We start from the raw sequence: 21,472 nt of genomic DNA, 5'->3' as shown, positions 1-21,472 counted from the left end.
TGGGAGGTCGCACTGGTGGGGGCGTTCCCACACTGGCGGGGGCGGTCCCACACGGGCAGGGGCGTTCCACTCATTGCCCATTCAGGACAACACCTATTTAAGTGACTTATCCCTGGACAGATCTCAGGGTGGAAATAAATAGCAAGACCAGAGACCATATGGATGAGAACCTGTTCATGAGATCCAGCCCAATGGTCACATGCATTGCAAGGCCAGATCCATGGGGAGTCCTCCGTAAAACGGCCAGTCTCCATGCTGAATCGGGAGAGTTGGCAGAGATGTAGCAATGAAGCCAACTTGGCTCCAGACATGGAGATGATCACTCATGTGATGGTCACTCATCTATGTTCTTCTTCAGTGCCGAAGGGAGACGCAGAGCGTGAAGGGGAAGCTGTGCCCACTTCTGAAAGTCTCGCCTCCCCAGAGTCGGTCCCTCAGCCACGGTGCGACTAGCCAACTCCTCCCCTTGGGCCCAGTGACCCCCTCCAGCCCTGTCTGTCTGTGTCCACGTTGCAGGAACCTGCTTCTTCCAGATGGCATCCCGCCAGAGCGGCAGTGGGCCCGTTTCTACATCAAGATCTACCGTGCGGAGGGGCTGCCCCGCATGAACACCAGCCTCATGGCCAACGTGAAGAAGGCACTCATCGGAGAGAACAAGGATCTGGTGGACCCCTACGTCCAGGTGCTGTTTGCAGGGCAGAAGGTAAGCAGGTTATTTGCTGAGCCGTGGCACTGGGAGATGCCCTGGGAAAGGCAATCACTGGGCAAAGCTTTCCTGTTTGCCACGTTCCTCTGTTGTGTCCAAACAACGTGAACAATTTTGTTCAGCGCTTTGCGATAGCCACCAGTCGCGGGAAGGTCCCATTGCATATGCTGGGAGGAGAGAATTGCTGGCTCAGTGCATGGTCCGTTGGTTACCACCAGCAGGGGCAACAGGTGAAGACAGCCTGGTGGTCATTAGCCTAGGCCACTCCATGATCCTGCTCCCGCTCTTCCCGTCTGGCAGGGGAAAACGTCAGTGCAGAAGAGCAGCTATGAGCCCCTCTGGAACGAGCAGATCATCTTCACGGAGATGTTCCCCCCTCTGTGCAAGCGGCTCAAGGTCCAGATCCGGGACTCGGACAAGGTCAACGACATGGCCATCGGCACCCACTTCATTGACCTGCGCAAGATCTCCAATGAAGGGGACAAAGGTAAAGCCCGGGGGCTGATCCTCCACCCTGCTGGAAAAGGCCGACATGACGGCATAGGCACCACTTACCTCCCCCTTCAGCCTAGAGATTAGTGAGCCTGGGTGCCCGGCCTGAGAGGCTTCGCTTCAGAAATTGCTGCGCACCCATCTTCTGCAAATCAGGCCCTTGTAAGACATCTCCAGCTGGGCCCCGAAGCCCACTAGTCACTTCCACAAGCTCTGCCACAGGCAGGTGCAAATCTGATACACTCCCACTTGTTGTTGTTATTTGTATTACCGTAGCACCTGTGAACCCCAATCAGTGCTAGGCACTGTACAAACACAGAACAAAAAGTCCACCCTGCCCCAAAGAACTCCCAGCTATGTGTAAGACGAGAGATGGCAGACAGAGACAGACAGATGGGGGAGCACAAGGAAACAGTGAGGTGATATTGGTCAGCGTGATGATAGGCAGCGGTATTTGTGCACCGGCAGCCTGTGCTCACACACACACGTCTGGGTACCCGTGAAGGCACGCACCGGTGCAATTGTGCACATTCACACAGTCCTCCATGCCCACGCCACTCAGGTGAGGCCATGTCCTGGTGTTTGCACTGCCCTCACCCCGTTCACCAGGCATGTTCTCTCTGCTGCAGGCTTCCTGCCCACCTTCGGCCCAGCCTGGGTGAACATGTATGGCTCCACCCGGAACTACACCCTGATGGACGAGCACCAGGACCTGAACGAGGGCCTGGGCGAGGGCGTCTCCTTCCGCGCCCGGCTACTCCTCAGCCTCGCCGTGGAGATCCTGGACACCAGCAACCCGGAGATCACCAGCTCCACAGAGGTGCAAGTGGAGCAGGCCACGCCGGTCGCAGACGTGAGTCAACCCCGCCATTTCCCTAGCCAGCTCCCGTGCCACGTCTTGCGAGTTGACGGTCAGGTTGCTTCACCCCTCCGAGGCCTGTTCATCCCTTGTCTCCCAGTGCAGCGAGCATGGGGCAGGGGCAGTCTGCCCCTGTTGGGACGGCCACCAACAGGGAAAGTTAGTCCCAGCCAGGGCGCGGTTTCTGGAATCTGGAGACATCTGTTCTGTTAGAAACAGGTCACCAGAGACCCTTGTTTCGCGATGGCAACCAAATAGCCTTCATGTGGTGACAGCTGTCTGTCTGCCCTGCCCCCACCACCACCTCTTGGCGGGGATTGAACCGGGACTAAGCGGTGAAAGGCTCCATACCCCAAGGTGGATGACATTTTTCGACAAAAACTTTTTTTTCGGCCAAAAAAAAAATGTAGATTTGGTGACCCCAAAACGTTGTGCCATTTTGTGTTGATTTTGCTGAATGGTTCACTGAGGGAGAAAAAAGCTAAGAACAAATTCTGAAAAATGGCGTCCTTTTGTTTCAGCCTTTTTGAAATGAAACATTTCCATTTTTCAGCTCAGAATGCCTTTTGGGGTCAAAGTTTCCTTTATTTCTTTTTTGTAAATCAAAAACCTTGAAAAATGTTCCAAATCAAAACCAAACTGGTTTGTGGGACCTGAAGCGTTTGGGATTTTTACCTTTCCAATCCTGAAAAGTTTCCAAAAATGTTCATTTTTGGTGCGACCCAAAATGATTTTTTTTTTTAAATTGCAAACGAACGGAGAAGCCTGTTACTCATCCAGCTCTGTTCTTATCTCACAACAAGTCCCAGCACGGCCCCAAAGTCCTAAGAGAGACTAAGCTACCCTCTGTCAACCAGAGGGGTGCTCCACAGATCAAGATTAAGGTACCTTAGTAGTGCAGCTTGGGTTGCTACTGCTCATGCTGGGAATAAACACAGGCCCTCAGTCTGTAGGCCTGTGAATCTGGCATCTTTTATTGGCAATAAAGTCCACTGGAAACCAACAAAGCTGCCTCCCCAGAACTGATAGCTACTGTGGGTACCAAAACACATTGCCAGTCTGCAGGCTTCCCAACTGCTAAGTAGAGGGACCTTGTAGTCCCATCAGCCAGTTCAGCCAGTCTCTACCGCCCCCCTGCCCCCATGTTAACAGCCTGTACTTTCTCCGGCAGAACTGCACTGGCAAAATGGAAGAGTTCTTTCTCTTTGGAGCCTTCCTGGAAGCGACCATGATTGACAGGAAGATCGGGGACAAACCCATCAACTTTGAGGTCACAATAGGTTGGTATTTTTGTAAAAATGGGTTTACGCTCAAGCTGTGATGGCTCCTGGCTTTAGCTCTGGAGAACCTGGTGCAATCCATCCTGGTGTTAAATAAATACCAAGGAGGGAGAGAAGATGTTCAGGGGTCCGGGATATGAGCCCCGGTCAGTGTTCATGGTGGTTGAAACTCCCTGACCTCCCCAGGATCCCCTGGGAGGGGGAGGGGGGAATTCCTTCGCCACCCTAAATCAGTGGCGACTGACGGAGCCGGGGGCGAGGGTAAGGGTTTTCGTTCGCCGCCCTCTTCCCAAGGCAACTACGGGAACCGGATCGACGGCACGGCCAAGCTCAGCCTGAAGAAGAAGAAGGAGGGCGGGGACGGCAAGCAGGAGGACTCTGAGCTGCTCCAGCGCTCAAGCGAGGACGAAGCCGATGATGACGGGGAGCTGGCCTCTGTCTCCTCGACTCAGCCAGTGAAGCCCCTGATCACGGACAGGCAAGTGTGCCAGGCTGGTCAATGGGACGGGGTGTTGCTGAAGGTTGGGGGTGGAAGATAAAAGAGGGGGGGACCCTTGTGGTGTGTAATTAGATCGAACAGAATTTGGGGTCTCCTGCCTTTCAGGCAGTTGGGAAGCAGAGCGACTGGGCTCTTCCTGCCCTGCTGGCTTCATTAGGGTACAATACAATGCAGTATAGGGTGAGTTTGGTGCTTCAAACTGAGAAGAGGATACTGCCTTCCAAGCCATCAGCAGGGTTACAGGACAACAGGTTAGGCCCTCCAGGCAGAGAAACTGCTGGAGCTCCGAGCAGCTTTGAAGGGTCCCTTCTGATCTGTGCTCCAGCCCGCAGCTGAGGCAGGCCAGCTGCGGGTGTTTGACTGCAGTGTAGACAATCCCAGAGAGGCTAATTGACTGGTCCAGGGAATCTCTGCTGGAGCAGAGAACTGAACCCAAATCTCCTGAGAACCAAGCTAGCACTCTAACCACTGGGCAGTCCTTCCTCCCTTAGTCTAGTCTTCTCTGCCTTGTCTATTCTCTGTCCACACTCGCACCTCGAGAGCATGAGAAGAGGTGAAGTTTTTGACTCTGACAGTACTTAACCACTGGAACAATTTGCCAAAGGTTGGGTGGATTCTCTGTCACTGGCAAATTCTCAATGAAGATTGGACGATTTTCTGAAAGATCTGCTGTAGTTTAAACAGGAATTACTGTGGGGCAGCTCTCTGGCCGGTGCTATGTCGGAGGTCAGACCAGATGATCACAATGGTCCAGTTTTGGTGCTCACAATTCAAGAAGGATGTTGATAAACTAGAGAGGGATCAGAGAAGAGCCACGTGAATATTTAAAGGAATAGAAAACCTGCCTTACAGTGATAAGTTGAGCTACCTGAGTCTAGTTAGCTTAGCAGTGAGAAAGTTAGGGGGTGACTTGATCCCACACTATAAGTATCTACATGGGGAACAAATATTTAATCATGGGCTCTTCAGTCTAGCAGAGAAAGGTCTAACAGGATCCAATGGCTGGAAGTTGAAGCTAGACAAATTCAGATGGGAAGGCATAGATGCGTGACGGTGACGCTAATTATCAATTTACCAAGGATCGTGCTGGATTCTCCATCACTGACAAGTTTTTAATTAAGATCAGATGTTTCTCTAAAAGCTCTGCTCTAGGAATTATTCTGGGGCCGGTCTCTGGCCTGAGTCATACAGGAGATCAGACCAGATGATCACAATGGTCCCTTCTGGCCTTGGGATCTATGGACCTATGAATGGGGCTATTTGCAAGCGAGCAACCAACAATTTCCTTCTGCTCAGGGCAACTGTCTGATCCTGGGGCCCGGCCCAAAGCCCCCTGAAGTTTATGGGAGTCTTTCCGTTGACTTCAGTGGGTTTGGAAGAGGCGCTTAGTGTGACCTCCGCTCCATCTGCCGTGCACTCCTTGGTGGGCTCCATGAAGCCTGTGCGGGATGAGCGCCCTCACGCTGCCTGGATGCCGGCAGTGCCCTCCGAGGTGTGCTCACGCTCTGGTGTATCCTTCCTCCCTTCCCTGCAGGAACTACTTCCACTTGCCTTACTTCGAGAAGAAGCCCTGCATCTACATCAAGAGCTGGTGGCAGGACCAAAGACGGAGGCTCTACAACGCCAACATCATGGACAAGATCGCCGACAAGCTGGTCAGTCCGAGGACGGGGTAGGGCTCCTAGGGGACTAGGAGCCCGGGGGGGCAGCGGACAGCACACCTAGTTCCCCTGCATTGACAACTGTGTCCGCACTGCTCATGGTACATGAACGGTCCCATCGCAGGGACCACGCTGGTGAACCCAGCCACATAGGGAGCCAAAGCCTGGGACCCTGGTGTCCAGAGGGATATGGGGGGCAGCCCCAGTTACAGCTCGAAGCTGAGGGAGAGCAGAAAGCTCCAGAGACTGGCCTCATTAGCTTAATGGTGAGGGATCCCCAAGGAGACATCTCAGAAGCCCCACCCAAGGAGGCATGAAGTCGCTGGGGAAAGCCCCAGAGAAGGCCCAGAACTGGTCTCCTCTGACTGTGTGAGCTAACAACACCGAGCCGGCCCCAGCCCTTGCCAGCTACACCTGGCCGGCTGGCCGACTGAGCAGGGCACCCCGACTCCCCAGCCCCGGCCCGGAAGAGAGAGGGGAAGGGGCTTCTCGCTCCCAACGTGGCTCTCCCAAGGGGAGCTGCGGTTCCGTCCTGCCCCCAAGGACGCGTGGCCTCCTTCTCTCCTTGCCGTTCCAGGAGGAGGGGCTCAACGACGTGCAGGAGATGATGAAGACGGAGAAGCCGCACCCTGAGCGCCGGCTCCGAGGGGTCCTGGAGGAGCTGAGCAGCGGATGCTTGTGAGTTGGAAGGGGGAAGGGGAAGAGGCAGAGGCCCAGCCAGAGACACGGCGGAAAGTCTCAAGGACTCAGCCACCAGGGCCCTGTGAGAGTTACAGCCTCGTATGTGGAGGGCAGCTCCTGCCATGCCACCCCCAGCAGCATGAGCCAATAAGCCAGTTGCCCATTAGCTGTATTGCAGGGAGTCTGGTGGGTGGCTAGGTGATCTACCTACTGCAGAGATCCTTGGCAGGGAACGGGGATCCTGCTGGAGGCATCCTGGGGTCTGTCCCTACTGGGTGAAATTCACCCTGTGCATTGCCATCCCTCCATCCCTCTCACGCCCATCCCACGCCTTCGGCCGCTGTCTTTCCTCTCCTGAGCCCCATGTGACTGCCGATGTCGTGTCTCTCTCCCCCGCCAGCCGCTTTGTGACCCTCGCCAACAAAGACCAGAGCCTCTCCGCCCGGACCAGACTGGACCGAGAGCGGCTCAAATCCTGCATGCGGGAGCTGGTGAGAGCATCTGGCGGGTGGGGCGGGGTGAAAGGTCAGCAAGGGGTGGGGGGGCTCTGGGCACTGCCAATGGGATATGGAGCCCAGCGCCCAAGGGGGAAAGCTGAAACTGCGGGTGGTGTTCAGTGAGATGGGACTGGCAGCTCAGTGACCCACTGCTGCTTCTGGCTCTCCTGGCCCTTGCTCGGCAGCCTCCAGGACAGTATGGAGTATGGGAACTGCGCTTCCCCGGTGAACAGGCAAGAGACTTGCCCTGTCACGTCCCAGGCTGCCCCTCATCACTGCATAGAGGTCTCCAGGACTGCCAACCCAGCCCCTTTCACTAGGGTGACCTTCTCTGTACCTTGGCTTAGCTCCTCCCTGCATCTGACAGGTGTTAATGAATTCACTGTGAAGTCGGCATCACCATCCCCTTATTATAGATGGGGAAACTGAGGCACCGTCCTTCCACCCCCTCCTCACTGCATGCAGACCTGCCCTGTCTTTTTCCCTTCTCTCTGGTCCCTTTACCACTCATTCACTTTATGCCCTTGGCACCGGACGCTGTACCCGCAGGAGAACATGGGCCAGCAAGCCAAGACCCTGCGGTCGCAGGTGAAGAAGAACACGATGAGGGACAAGCTGAAGCTGGTGCAGAACTTCCTGCAGAAGCTCCGCTTCCTGGCGGATGAGGTGAGCAGGAACCACCCCTCCGCACTGACCCTGGGCGTGAGCCTGGCTGGCCCCCGGGGGAGGGAAACAAGCAGCCTCTGTGGATGGCTGTTGCTTTGTGCATCGATCCTAGGCCAAGGGCAAGGGAAACCAGCATACTGAGGCTTTATAAGCCTGTATGGGGCAAAGGTGCCCCACAGCCCAGGATGCTCCAGGTGGATTCTGCTTCTCCTCAAAGGTGTCCGTGTTCTGCTCTCAGTTAAGTTCATTAAGTCCAAAGCAGATTGCAAAGAGTTACAAAGCGATCTCATTAAACTGAGTGACTGGGCAAGAAAATAGCAGATGAAATTCAATGTTGATAAATGCAAAGTAATGCACATTGGAAAACATAATCCCAACTCTACATATTAAATGATGGGGTCTAAATTAGCTGTTACTGCTCAAGAAAGATCTTGGAGTCATTGTGGATACTTCTCTGAAAACATCCACTCAGTGTGCAGCGCAGCCAAAAAAGCGAACAGAATGTTGGGAATCATTAGGAAAGGGACAGATAATAAGACAGAAAATATCATGTTGCCTCTATATAAATCCATGGGACACCCACAGCTTGAATACTGCCTGCAGATGTGGTCACCCCACCTCAAAAAAGAGATATTGGAATTGGAAAAGGTTCAGAAAAGGGCAACTAAAATGATTAGGGGTATGGAACAGCTTCTGTATGAGGAGAGTTTAGTAAGACTGGGACTTTTCATCTTGGAAAAGAGACGACTAAGGGAGGATATGATAGAGGTCTATAAAATCGTGAGAAAGTAGATAAGTGATATTTACTCCTTCTCATAACAAAAGAACTAGGGGTCACCAAATGAAATGAATAGGCAGCAGGTTTAAAACAAGCAAAAGGCAGTATTTCTTCACACAACACACAGTCTACCTGTGTAGCTGTTTGCCAGAGGATGCTGTGAAGGCCAAGACTATAACAGGGTTCCAAAGAGAACTAGATAAGTTCATGGAGGATAGGTCCATCCATGGCTATCAGCCAGGATGGGCAGGGCTGGTGTCCCTAGCCTCTGTTTGCCAGGAGCTGGGAATGGGCGATAGGGGATGGATCACTGGATGATTCCCTGTTCTGTTCATTCCTTCTGGGGCACCTGGCACTGGCCACTGTTGGGAGACAGGACACTGGGCTAGATGGACCTTTGGTCTGACCCGGTATGGCCGTTCTCATGTTCTTATGATACCCATGCTGGTGTCTGGGCCTCGTTGACTTTCCTACAGTACACAAGTGCATTGGTTGATTTGAATGGGCAGGTAGCAACGCCTGGGTCTTCTGCAGGGATTGAACCTGGAACCTCTGCAGGTAAATGCATGAGCCGCTAGCACCTGAGCTATTAGCCTCCAGGAAGCTCTTCATATGGACCAGCTGCTAGAGGGGGACAAAGAATCATACAGTGTTAACGTGGGTTACACGCAGCCATTTCTGCCCTGTGATAGGCTTGGCCCGAAGGGGGAGAATTGGTGGGGAGGCTTGTGGCTGAATGGGGGCTGGGAGCTGTTGAACAGAGTGGAGCTCAGGAGAGGACTCAGAGAGTGCAGGGAGTGGTGCTGTGAAAACGGGGATGACATTAATAACTCTCATTAATCACCAGCCTGGAAGAGGGCTGAAGGTCTGTCTGTAAACCGGCCAGCGGAGGCAGCCTGGTCCCTGCTCCTGACAGCATGAGACTCCACCCAGGAGAGGGGCTGTAGCAGCCCTATGTAGGAGAGCTCACCAGGAATTTTCCATTCAAATATTTTCCAATGGAAAATGCAGCTTCCACCAAACCAACATTTTCCCTGGGAAAATTCCCATTATGCAGAATTGTTTCATGGCGGGGTCAAAACATTTCGGTTTGTTGGTGCCTCGTGGGAGTTCTAATTTTGGTGCCTCGTGTTCCCATTCTCCTCTATGGACCAGGCTCCCTGGGTGGAGTATATTTCCCATGATGCACCACAGTGCCCCCTCTGGTTGAGGTGCCAGAGTTCCGTGGCTGCAGTGTATCATGGGAAATGTAGTCTGGCCACGGAGCTCAGCCGACAGAGAAGAATGTGACTGAATTACATCTGGTGCCCACAATTCAGGAAGGATGTGGATAAAATGGACAAGTTTTAAATCAAGATTGGATGTTTTCCTAAAAGATCTGTTCTGGGGATTACTATGGGGCAGGTCTCTGGCCTGTGTCATACGGGAGGTCAGACTCACTGATCACAATGGTCTGTTCTGGCCTTGATTTTTCTGAATCTATGAATTCCCCTGAGGCCCTGGGCAGGTCGGGCAGTTCATTATCAAACCAAGCCAATAAAAACAGTACGTTTGGACATTTCCGAATTAAAATGTCAATTTGGGGCAAAAACAAAGGATGGAATATTGGAACGTCCCACGAGATGGAAACTCTGATTTCCTCCCAGCTTTACTATACACACAGGCTGCTGCTGGGGGCACAGCCAGAGAGTTAAAGCTCCTTGAGGCCTCACCGTGGCGTGAGATCTGTGTGCTGCCCCTGTAACGATGCTGGTTCTGGCGGGACCCCACGGAGAGTGCCAATTCAGGACAAATTGCTTGAAGCAGGGCAGTTACAGCCCAAGGCTGCGGTTTCTGTGCACACCAAGGCAAACCAAACCGGCCAAACAGAGAAGACTTTGGTTTTACCCCACTGGCTAACCACAAGTCACACAAGCAATTCCCTTGGACACTCCAGTTTCCCAGTATCCCCACCAGTGCCCCTCGTTGTGGGGACAAATGGGTATGAAAACCAATTCCCCAGTAAAAGAGAAAAGGTTCTCTCGATCCCAAAGGACCAAGCCCCAGACCCAGGTCAATAAATAAATCAGATCTTACCCACAAATCACGCTGTTGCCAATCCATTAGAATCTAAAATCTAAAGGTTTATTCATAAAAGGAAAAGATAGAGATGAGAGCTAGAATTTGTTAAATGGAATCAATTACATACAGTAATGGCAAAGTTCTTGGTTCAGGCTTGTAGCAGTGATGGAATAAACGGCAGGTTCAAATCCAGTCTCTGGAGAACATCCCCAGCTGGGATGGGTCATTCAGTCCTTGGTTCAAAGCTTCAGTGTAGCAAAGTCCCTCCAGAGGTAGGAAGCAGGACTGAAGACAAGATGGAGGAGCTGCAGCAGCTTTTAATATTCTCTTGCCATGTGGCCTCTCTTTCTTTGTCCCAAGGACAAGCTGCCCAGCACATGGCCTGGAAACACCTCAGCGTTCGGTCCCTAGGCAGGTCCCTGCACACCTGGCTGAGTCCCCAGGCGTGTCTGCCTTCTCTCAGTGGGTCAGCTGTACAGCTGATGGTCCTTAATGGGCCATCCAGCAGGCTAGGCAGAGCTGACACCAACTTGTCTGGGGTGTCACCCAGAAGCAGAGCACAAGTTTGAACTACAGTCAGTCTAGAGCCAATACTTATAACTTTAAATACAAAAACGATACATGCCTAGAGACAGCATAATCATAACCAGCAAACCATAACCTCATCTTAGACACCTTATTTGACCCCCTTTATACAAGATTTGGTGCCACTATAGGGCCTTGGTTGCAACAATGATCTATACGTCCCAGATTATGTCAATAACGTCACAGCACCCCTCTGCTAATGACCCTGAGGGCCAGTCAGGCCTCCTGAAATTAATTCAGGGCAGTCCCACGGCCTGGATGCTCTGTACGAGGCCAGACTGGTCCCGTCTGGCCTGGGAATCTATGAATCCACCCGGGGAGGCTTAAAACCGTCCCTAAGGAAGGGAGTGGGGGACCCTACAGTGAGTGAGCCCGGGGAGACACTAGACAAGTCCATCCCCTGGGGCCTCAGTCAGTGTCAGGAATGAGGGGAGAGCAGGTGGGAGAAGGGCGCCTGGCTACGCCCGCCGTGTTGAGCGGAGCCTTGTTGGGGTTCGCAGCCACAGCACAGCATCCCCGACATCTTCATCTGGATGATGAGCAACGGCAAGCGCATCGCCTATGCCCGCATCCCCTCCAAGGACATCCTGTACTCCATCGTGGACGAGGAGACCGGCAAGGACTGTGCCAAAGTGAAGACCGTCTTCCTGAGGGTAACCAGCCTGTGCTTGGATGGGGCCACCACGGCCCATGCAAGACGGGGGGGATGGAGAAAGAGACAGGAGGAAGAGGGGCGGGTGAAAAGAGGCAGGGGAGGTGCATAGAGGCTGGGGGAAGGGCAGGAAGGAGCCGAGTGTCAGGTACTGGGGGCTGTTGTAGGTGCGGTACCAGAACCTGAACTGTAAGCGTGGGAGGCCTCCTGCTAGGTTACACACAACAGGGGTAGGTGGGGAAGACAATGAAAAATGCCAGGTGTCTCTGAGCCCACAGGGCAGGAGGTGGCTGCTGGTTGGACAGCGCGGTGGGTCTGACCCCATAGGGCAGGAGGTGGAGGGTGGGTTGGACAGCGCGGTGGGTCTGACCCCATAGGGCAGGAGGTGGAGAGTGGGCTGAATGGCATGGTGGGTCTGACCCCGTAGGGCAGGAGATGGGTCTGGTCTGGTGTGCCCTATGCCCCAGCTGAAGCTCTCTTCCTGTGCCCAGCTGCCCGGGAAGAGGGGCTTCGGGCCGGCCGGCTGGACGGTGCAGGCCAAGATGGAGATCTACCTGTGGCTGGGCCTCAACAAGCAATGCAAGGACTTCCTGAGTGGCCTGCCCTGCGGCTTTGAGGAGAAGAAAGCCAGCAAGGGCCTCGGCCTCCAGGCCTTCCCACCCATCAGCCTCCTCTACACGAGTAAGAGCTGCCCGCTCTCCCTCTGCTCCCTCGGGTGCTGCTCCTGGGGGCCCGTGCTGGGCGAGGGCTGGCGGCTGCTGCCGGCTGGGCTAGACCCTGGAGTCACTCCCAGGGCCACGCGGGGATTGATGGCAGCCTGGTGTGGGGAGCCGTGCTGCCCCACAGGAAGCCTGCGGGGAGACTGTCCTTCTGGTCCCCTTCCTGCCCCACGTGGCCCGTCCCTTCTGAGCCCATCAGCCATGGGTCAGGAGAGGCCACAGCGCAGGAAATCTGTGCAGTGGAAATCTGCAAGGCAGCCCCAGCGTGCTGCGCGTCCCGCATGCACCACTCCATCCGGAGCAGCCCCAGCCCAGAGACGGAAACCGCCCAGGTCCCGGGGAAGTTTGGAGCCACGTTGTGCATCTCTCCCCGGTGTCCATGCTAATCCCTGCCCCGAATGCCCCGGAGTGTCCTGCTCTGAGCTCCGCGGCTCAGGACATCTCTGGTGCTGCCTGCTACGGGAGTCTCACCCCCTCCTTTCCTCCCAGAGAAGCAGGTGTTCCAGCTCCGAGCCCACATGTACCAGGCCCGGAGCTTGTTCGCCGCAGACAGCAGCGGTCTCTCCGACCCCTTTGCCCGGGTTTTCTTCATCACCCAGGGCCAGTGCACTGAGGTAAGAGACAGGTCCCTAAACCGGGGATGGGGAGGTGGGCGGGTTTGCATCTGAACTCGCTGGGCTGAATTTCTGGGCCGCCAGACTGCAGCAACCCTGGTGGAAGCGGGAGGGGTAATGAAAACACCGCACATCAAGTGCTGCCCGGACGTATAACACGCTGGCAAAGAGCGAGAGGTGCCCCTCTGGGCCTGGCCCACGGCTGGATAATAGTTTACTTAGTGCTGCTAGCTGATGGAGATTCCCTTTTAGCTCAAGCCAGGGAGGGCTGCACTGGGGCTGTAAAGATCAGGGGTTTGAACCCTGCTGGGTGCTGTTGGACATGCACCAAATGACTGATCCTGACAACTCCCCTGGGGATACCTGTCGTGATCCCCACTTTACATGGAGAGAAACTGATACACGAGCAGACTAAGTGACCTGCCTGAGGTCAGACAGAGAGTCAGTGTCGGAGCTCTGGGGACCTCCCAGCACTGTGCTTCAGCCACTAGACCTCACTTCTCCTTCACTTGGGGCCTTCACCATGTGGCCAAGGCTCACCCTACACAGGCAAAGCTCTGCTAGCTGGGACGAGATTGCCTCCAGGCTTCCCAGCTCCGGGACCCGCCTTCTCGCCACCATAATTTTAAAGCAGCCATCTTGTATATCCAATGGGTTGGTGTGGGAAGTACCAGGAGAGTCCGTCTGCCCCTCTCCTCCCTCTAACTACAGCCCCGGTGCTATTTCCCCTTCCTGCTCCTCCAGGTGCTCAACGAGACGCTGTGCCCGACCTGGGACCAGCTGCTGGTCTTCGACAACGTGGAGCTCTACGGAGAGGCCCACGAGATGCGGGACGACCCCCCCATTATCGTCATTGAGATCTACGACCAGGACACGGTGGTGAGGGAGCACCCCGGCCCAGCCCGCTGGGAGCACAGTGCCAGGGACTGGAGGATTAATCACGGGCACACACCGTGTTGGTGTTGGCTGTGGAGAGCCACTTCTCCCCCGGCACCCTCCCTAACTACCCCCGGGCACCACCTCCCACGCAGAAGGAAGAAGCTGCAGAACACCAGGGCTGGGGCAATTATACAGCCGGTGCTGCTCGTTACAGGCTGTTTCAGTGGCACGGAGAGGCTGAAATTTCCTGCTGATGTGAGAGAGAGCCAGTGACTGTGAGGCCGAAGGCAGGGAGACGGTAGTCAGGCCTTTACCGCTGCACAGCACCTCAATCCCGACCCACAGCCCCCCTGCTGTCTGCTCCTGGCCCCCCGTTCTGCCAATGCCCCTCAATCCCGACCCACAGCCTCCGGCTATCCACTCCTGTCCCCCAGCTCTGCCAATGCCCCTCAATCCCGACCCACAGCCCCCCTGCTGTCTGCTCCTGGCCCCCAGCTCTGCCAATGCCCCTCAATCCCGACCCACACCCCCCCTGCTGTCTGCTCCTGGCCCCCAGCTCTGCCAATGCCCCTCAATCCCGACCCACAGCCTCCGGCTATCCACTCCTGTCCCCCAGCTCTGCCAATGCCCCTCCCTCCTGACCTCAAGCCCCCTGCTATCAACCCCTGTCCCCCAGCTTTGCCGAGGCCCCTCAGTCCCTACCTGCAGCCCCCTGGCTGTTCCAGCACAGGGCTTCCCACACACAGGGGCCAGGGGTCACGATATAATAAGGAGGTGCCAGCCATGAAGTGACCCTGGCATCCACAGACCCCTGGAGAACCGGGCAGAATCTCTTGATTCAGAGAGTCCTGCAGTCTCTTCCTCTCGATCCACTTGCCGATCAGCTTTCCGCCCAAACCTGCCCGCCCAGGCTGGGGGGAGCGATGGGGCTGGGCTGGGGGGTGGGAAGTAGCCTCCTGGAACATGCCCAAGCTCTCTCCCTGCCTTTCCAGGGCAAGGCGGACTTCATGGGCCGCACCTTTGCCAAGCCGGTGGTGAAGATGTCGGACGAGGAGTACGGCCCCCCGCGCTTCCCGCCCCAGCTGGAGTACTACCAGATCTACCGGGGCAACTCCACGGCCGGGGACCTGCTGGCCGCCTTCGAGCTGCTCCAGGTAAGAGCCCAGCCCACGGAGCGAGGTAGCAGATAATTCCACCCTGGGCGAGCCCCCTCCCCACGGCACTGGGAGCTGCGCCGGCAACGTGGGGTGCTGGATGTGGCTCGTGTATCGCCACGGGCGTGAGCTGGAGACGCTCCCAGGAGAGACGGGTGAGCACAGCCCCTGCCAACTCAGCCTGCAGGCTCTCCCGGTGGAGGTGCAGCAGTGGGTCTAGGCTAAGTCCTCGCTCAGCAAGTCCCCGCTTCCCGCTGGCTGGGGTGAGGCCTGTGCTGATGAATGGGCCAGCAGGGGGCAGCATGTTGGGGTGGGGTCTACTCCTGGCATTTCACCCTGTCACCCCTGGACGGACCCCAACGACTTGCGCTTGGCTAGCGCGCCTCCCGGACAGGCAGCCAGCCTGGACTGGGAGACGCCCAGGGAAGGCGAATCCACCCCTTCCCTTGGGTGTTTCTTCCAGTGGTTAATCACCCGCGCTGGTAAAGACGCCCGGTGCTAACACTGCCCGCTGGCCTGCCTCTTGCCAACTCTAGTACACCGGTGCTATCGCGGCAGGTGCCAACGGGCAAGTCTCCTGCAGCGCAAACAGTAGAGTTGCCTCTTTCAGCCATGAGGGTCCCAGGTTTGAGAGCCAGCCGGGGGCCAATCGCCTCTGTTTGGGGGTGCAGCCCTGAGAGTGCATGCCACGCACAGAGGAGCATGTCTCGTAGCACCATGCCGGGGAGCTGCCTGGCAGGGCTTTAGCTGCATGTCTGTCAGGACGGGGTGTCTTGGAGCTGAACCTCATCTCCTCAGTGCTCCTCACTTGGGATGGCTTCAGTCATCTGGGCGTGGAGCAATACACGCTGAGGAGCGAATGCAGGAATGTAAAACCCTCCTGTCCCGACCGGGCACGGGGGAACTGGCAAAGGAGGCGCTGGCTGGATGCTTGTGCGGCGTTTCGATGGAGCGGCTCCTAATCGGTGTTGTGTCTCTTCCAGATCGGCCCGGCTGGCAAGTCGGACCTGCCTCCGATCGATGGGCCGACAGACATGGAGCAGGGTCCCATCCTGCCGGTGCCCTTGGGGATCCGACCTGTGCTGAGTAAATACAGAGTGGAGGTAAGAACCCCGGGGATGCTGCTCATCCACAGGCCCGGCTGCTTCCTGGGTCGCTGGCTTTTGGTGGTTGGGTTCACAATGGTGTCAATAAGCAGCACAAATGGCTACGTCCAAATTGCATGGCAGAGGCAATGTGGGGCTGTTTCAGCTGGGGCTGGGGGTGCTTAGGAGAGCCCATTATAATGTTTGGGGCGTGGTCCAGACTCAGTGCTGGGTACCCTGGCATGGCTGGAGAGCAGGGAAGCTTGCTCCACTGCTGGATGTCAGAAGGGGAGGCTCTCAGCCAGGGCCAGGCAGCCCGGGGGCTGTGATTCCCCAGCCGATATCACACCACAGCCATTTACCATGGGCACTCCGGCCCCTTGCACCAGCTCCCAGTGCCACCTCCGGATGTCAGACACAGGCCGTGGGCGGCTCTCCGCTCCTCACCTCGGCACCTTCCCTTCGGCCCAGATCCTGTTCTGGGGCCTGCGGGACCTGAAGCGGGTGAACCTGGCCCAGGTGGACCGGCCCCGCGTGGACATCGAGTGCGCCGGCAAGGGCGTCCAGTCGGCCCTGATCCAGAACTACAAGAAAAACCCCAACTTCAGCACCCTGGTCAAGTGGTTTGAAGTGGTGAGTCCAGCCTGCTTCGGGGGAGGGGGGATAGCTGAGCCCTGCCTGGCCGGGGAGAGGCCATTCCGACCCCTCCTGGGCAGGGCTAGGGTTGGGAGCCCAGGGGGGTCCAGCAGGAGCAGCTGGTCTGGGTGGGGGAGCTAGTGGCCTTTGCGCTAGCCTGGGATCCAGCTCCTTCCTGAGTTCTTACCCTGACTTGGGCAGCTACTCCCTGGGTGGCCATGGGCAAGTCACTGACCCTCTTTGGCTCAGTTTCCCCACTGGGCCGATAAGGGCTGCGGGGCTCTGTTTGGCAGTGTTGACGCAGCGCCATGTCACAAAGGCACCAACTGGCACTTTGCCTCTATTAACATAGGCCGGTTAGTAGGGCCCCATCCCCTACTCGCGTGATTTGGGGCCCTGCTCTCTCCCCCACTGGAAAGCAATCCCCTTCTCCCCTGCCGAGAGAGGGGCCCAAACCCAGGGGTCCTTTGAGAGCTGCCCTTCCCCTGCTGGCAGTGAGTCCTGCTTGGCTGGGGAAGGAAACTGAATTAGCATTCACCCTCTGATGGGATCCTGGTCTGAGCCAGGAAGGAGGCTTATCCCCTCCACGAAAATAACCCCTGACCCCCTGCAACGGGGACCATTCCCTTCCAGGATCTCCCAGAGAACGAGCTGCTCCACCCACCCCTGAACATCCGGGTGGTGGACTGCCGGGCCTTTGGCCGGTACACGCTGGTGGGCTCCCACGCCGTCAGCTCCCTGCGGAGGTTCATCCACCGGCCCCCGGACAAGAAATCCCAGCACTGGAACACTGCAGGTACCAGTCGAGGGGCGGACGCCCTGGGCTGCATGTGGCCCCCAGCCGGCTACCGAGCCGGGCAGGGATGGGCAGAGAGTGATAGACAGGACGACAAGTTGGATATGAGTCAACAGTGTGCCCTTGTTGCCAAGAAGGCCAATGGCATTTTGGGATATATAAGTAGGGGCATTGCCAGCAAATCGAAGGACGTGATCGTTCCCCTCTATTCGACATTTGTAAGGTCTCATCTGGAGTACTGTGTCCAGTTTTGGGCCCCACACTACAAGAAGGATGTGGAAGAATTGGAAAGAGTCCAGCGGAGGGCAACAGACATGGTTAGGGGACTGGAACACATGACTTATGAAGAGAGGCTGAGGGAACTGGGGATGTTTAGTCTTCAGAAGAGAAGAATGAGGGGGGATTTGATAGCTGCTTTCAACTACCTGAAAGGGGGTTCCAAAGAGGATGGCTCTAGACTGTTCTCAGTGGTAGCAGATGACAGAACAAGGAGTTGCAGTAGGGGAGGTTTAGGTTGGATATTAGGAAAAACTTTTTCACTATGAGGGTGGTGAAACACTGGAATGCGTTACCTAGGGAGGTGGTGGAATCTCCTTCCCTAGAAGTTTTTAAGGTCAGGCTTGACAAAGCCCTGGCTGGGATGATTTAGCCGGGGATCGGTCCTGCTTTGAGCAGGGGGTTGGACTAGATGACCTTCTGGGGTCCCTTCCAACCCTGATACTCTATGATTCTATGATTCTATGATGCGGTGTTTCCTGCTCATTAAAGCGTCTAACTGAGCAGAGGGCAGGCCGAGAGCCCGGCAGGGCTCCCGGGTGGGAGCATCGGGTCAGAGCAAGGGACAGGGGGTCGGATGGGTGGGAGATTCACGGGCTTGTTCAGCGGGTTGATATCTACCAAAGGCGTCAGTATCCCTGTGGAACCCACCCAGGCCCCGATCACACAGCCCAGCTCCAGACCGGTGCAGGCCCAGTTCCCTACAGCCGCAGCATCTCCACTCGGCGCCGGGGCAGGGGCCGTGTAGGAAAGCTCCGTGCGTGCCGATGGCACCACGGGAGGAAGAAATAACCCCAGGGATTAGAGGGGCAAAGGCGACCTCTTGCACAGCCACGCAGGCCCCTCCTTAGCGAGGCCACAGTGGCCTCAGCCGAGAGGCCAAGGGGACTGAACTCCTCTCTCGCTTCCTAGCCCCCCTGGGTTGGGATGGGGCAGCATCAGCAGCGGACGACGCCTCCGTCCACACAGCACCTGTGCTGTGGATAGGTAGAAGCCGCCCGTCCCCCAGGCCGTCCCCCCAGCTCCGTGCTCCAGCATGAAATTCTCACTCATCCACGTGTGTGCTAGCTGGTATTGCTGGTGTGAATGCCATCCATGTGGCCCGTCCTCTGACAGCGACTCCGGCTGAGTTGGGTTTTCCTTTGAGGGCAGGTGTTTCTTTTTCTCTGATTCTTGTTTCCGGGACAGTTCCCATTTCTTGTCTCTCTTCCCCATCACCCGCCTCCCTCGCATTCCTGCTTTCTGATCTCTTCGGGTCTCCTCTACACTGGCTCTTCTCTGCCTCTCTCTCTCTCTCTCTCTCTCTGTCCTCTGTCCAGCTAAACTGCTCAACGGCTATTTGGCCCTGGCAAACAGAGGCCCGTACTATCGCCTCCCAGGTGAAATTGTCATCAGCATGGAGCCGGAGGTGCCCATCAAGAAGATGGAGACCATGGTGAAGTTGGAGGCTGTGAGTATCCGAGCGGCCAAGCTCATTCCATGAGCGGTGTGTTTCTTTCCAATGCTACAGACCGCCAGGGGGTGCTCCACCCAAAGCAGGGGCCACCCATCTGGTGGGATGTGCCACCAAACTGATGCCCTGAGTGAAAGGCGCAGGCTGGCCCCCACGCTGGCCTGGGTGGATGCACACAGTGCTACCTGCAGAGAGAGCCCCCGTTCGGGACTGAGAGCACATAGATATTGGAATTCTGCTTCAAAGAGTAACAGGCCGGCACACACAGCGCAACATGCGTACAAACCAGGCTACCCCACGCCAGTGTGCATGAGCAACCCTACAATAACAAACCAGCATGCACAGTCCAGCCCGTATACAAACCAGGGTACCCCTCACCAGCAACCCTACAATAACAAACCAGCATGCACAGTCCAGCCCGTATACAAACCAGGGTACCCCTCACCAGCAACCCTACAATAACAAACCAGCATGCACAGTCCAGCCCGTATACAAACCAGGGTACCCCTCACCAGCAACCCTACAATAATAACCCGGCATGCACAGTCCAGCCCATATACAAACCAGGGTACCCTCACCAGCAACCCTACAATAATAACCCGGCATGCACAGTCCAGCCCATATACAAACCAGGGTACCCTCACCAGCAACCCTACAATAATAACCTGGCATGCACAGTCCAGCCCATATACAAACCAGGGTACCCCTCACCAGCAACCCTACAATAATAACCCGGCATGCACAGTCCAGCCCATATACAAACCAGGGTACCCCTCACCAGCAACCCTACAATAACAAACCGGCATGCACAGTCCAGCCCATATACAAACCAGGGTACCCTCACCAGCAACCCTACAATAATAACCTGGCATGCACAGTCCAGCCCATATACAAACCAGGGTACCCCTCACCAGCAACCCTACAATAATAACCCGGCATGCACAGTCCAGCCCATATACAAACCAGGGTACCCCCCACCAGCAACCCTACAATAACAAACCAGCATGCACAGTCCAGCCCATATACAAACCAGGGTACCGCTCACCAGCAACCCTACAATAACAAACCGGCATGCGCAGCTGAAGAAGGGGAAAATGCCTGTATGTGCTCTGTGGATCCAGGCATTTCTCCTGAGCCCATCACCCTGCTATCTAGCACTGTGATATTTAACTGGCAGAGCAGGAGAAGAAGCGTCTCCCAACGGATCATCTTCCAAACTTTCCCTCGAGGTGTCCGTGCCTTTTCAGTTTTATTAATTGCAGTTGTTCATTTCAGAACATCAGACACCTTGTTTGTTTCTTTGGGGGGGGGGGTGTCGTGCGTCTCTGTTCCCACCCCATTGTGGGTGGGTGTTGTGCATGTGTGGGCAAAGCACAGAGGTGCGTCCTGGCTCGTTGCTGACGGTATGTTCTCCCCTGTTCCCTCTCCTTCCGGGCGGCAGAACTCCGACGCGGTGGTGAAGGTTGACATGGTAAGTGCTGGGCTTTGCCTTGCCCCTGCCCTCTGCTTGGCTTTGAGCAAGCCACCCTCGGCTTTGCTTGGCCTGCTGCAGAGCCCTCACCGCTGGTGTTGTTATGGGGCTGGCGGGGAAGCTGAGTCAGCTGGCACACACGCTGCATGGGCCTGACCCACAGCCCATTGACGTCAAGGGAGGCCTTCCTGTCTATTCACTGGGCACTGGACCCCACTCCTGTGCACGTCTGTGATGAGCAGCGTCAGTGACAGCTGGAGCCGTGGGGCTAGACCAGTGGTTCTCAACCAGAGGTCCAGGGCCCCCGAGCCGATTTCAGGGGGTCCGCCAAGCAGGACCAGCATTAGACTTGCTTGAGGCGCAGGGCAGAAAGCCGAAGCCCCACCGCATGGGGCTGAAGCCTGAGGCCCTGAGCCCCTGCACCTGGTGTAGCTTTGTGGTGGCCCCTGTGGCGTGGGGCCCCAGGCAACTGCCCTGCTTGTGACCCTCTAACGCCGGCCCTGGATTTTATAGGCAGAAAACCAGTTGTTGTGGCCCAGGGGGACCATGGGGTTTTTATAGCCTGTCAGGGGGGCCTCAGAAAGAAAATGGTTGAGAACCCCTGGGGTAGACGGTGCGGTGAGCCCAGAGCCAGCATGACCCCAATGGATGGGAGCCCCAAGTGGGGTTCTTACGGCCACCAAACCCGCACCCCCCCGCCAGCTCCCAGCGAAGAGCAGACCCTCAGCAGGCTCCGTGACATCAATGGAGCAATCTGGAGTGACGCCGGCTGAGACTCTGGCCCCAGGAGTGCTGCGGGTGGGGTTTGGCCCTTGGCGGGCTGCCTGGGAACAGGGGGCTGGCAATGGATGCTGTTCAGAGCAGCGAGGAGCCCCAACCCAAACCTCTGCTCCCAACACCTCAGACTTTGCCAGTGGGTTCGAGCTCAGGGTTTGACCTCTGCAGCTTTGGGCTCCGCTTTTCCCAGCTGGG

The 21,472-nt window shown here is 56.3% G+C and overlaps 1 protein-coding gene across 2 annotated transcripts in view; it reads left to right on the top strand.

The window, feature by feature from the left end:
- Window positions 1–21,472, top strand: part of OTOF (otoferlin) — a 206,664-nt gene that overhangs the window by 161,104 nt on the left and 24,088 nt on the right. Inside the window, exons 13-31 of one of the 2 annotated variants that reach the window (XM_073335512.1) lie at window positions 517–703; window positions 1,007–1,193; window positions 1,828–2,051; window positions 3,229–3,337; window positions 3,632–3,815; window positions 5,371–5,491; window positions 6,075–6,175; window positions 6,579–6,669; window positions 7,225–7,341; window positions 11,266–11,418; window positions 11,909–12,098; window positions 12,626–12,750; window positions 13,495–13,629; window positions 14,622–14,783; window positions 15,767–15,886; window positions 16,340–16,501; window positions 17,138–17,300; window positions 18,896–19,026; window positions 20,471–20,500. In XM_073335512.1, the coding sequence (XP_073191613.1) occupies window positions 517–703; window positions 1,007–1,193; window positions 1,828–2,051; window positions 3,229–3,337; window positions 3,632–3,815; window positions 5,371–5,491; window positions 6,075–6,175; window positions 6,579–6,669; window positions 7,225–7,341; window positions 11,266–11,418; window positions 11,909–12,098; window positions 12,626–12,750; window positions 13,495–13,629; window positions 14,622–14,783; window positions 15,767–15,886; window positions 16,340–16,501; window positions 17,138–17,300; window positions 18,896–19,026; window positions 20,471–20,500 (2,692 nt within the window). Of the gene's footprint in view, window positions 1–516; window positions 704–1,006; window positions 1,194–1,827; window positions 2,052–3,228; window positions 3,338–3,631; window positions 3,816–5,370; window positions 5,492–6,074; window positions 6,176–6,578; window positions 6,670–7,224; window positions 7,342–11,265; window positions 11,419–11,908; window positions 12,099–12,625; window positions 12,751–13,494; window positions 13,630–14,621; window positions 14,784–15,766; window positions 15,887–16,339; window positions 16,502–17,137; window positions 17,301–18,895; window positions 19,027–20,470; window positions 20,501–21,472 lie in introns of those variants that run through there. The other variant, XM_073335511.1, reaches the window with a different exon arrangement.

The sequence above is a fragment of the Lepidochelys kempii genome, chromosome 3, assembly GCF_965140265.1.
Source record: "Lepidochelys kempii isolate rLepKem1 chromosome 3, rLepKem1.hap2, whole genome shotgun sequence".
Taxonomy (NCBI): Eukaryota; Metazoa; Chordata; order Testudines; family Cheloniidae; genus Lepidochelys; species Lepidochelys kempii.
This window is presented reverse-complemented; position numbering and strand designations above follow the sequence as displayed.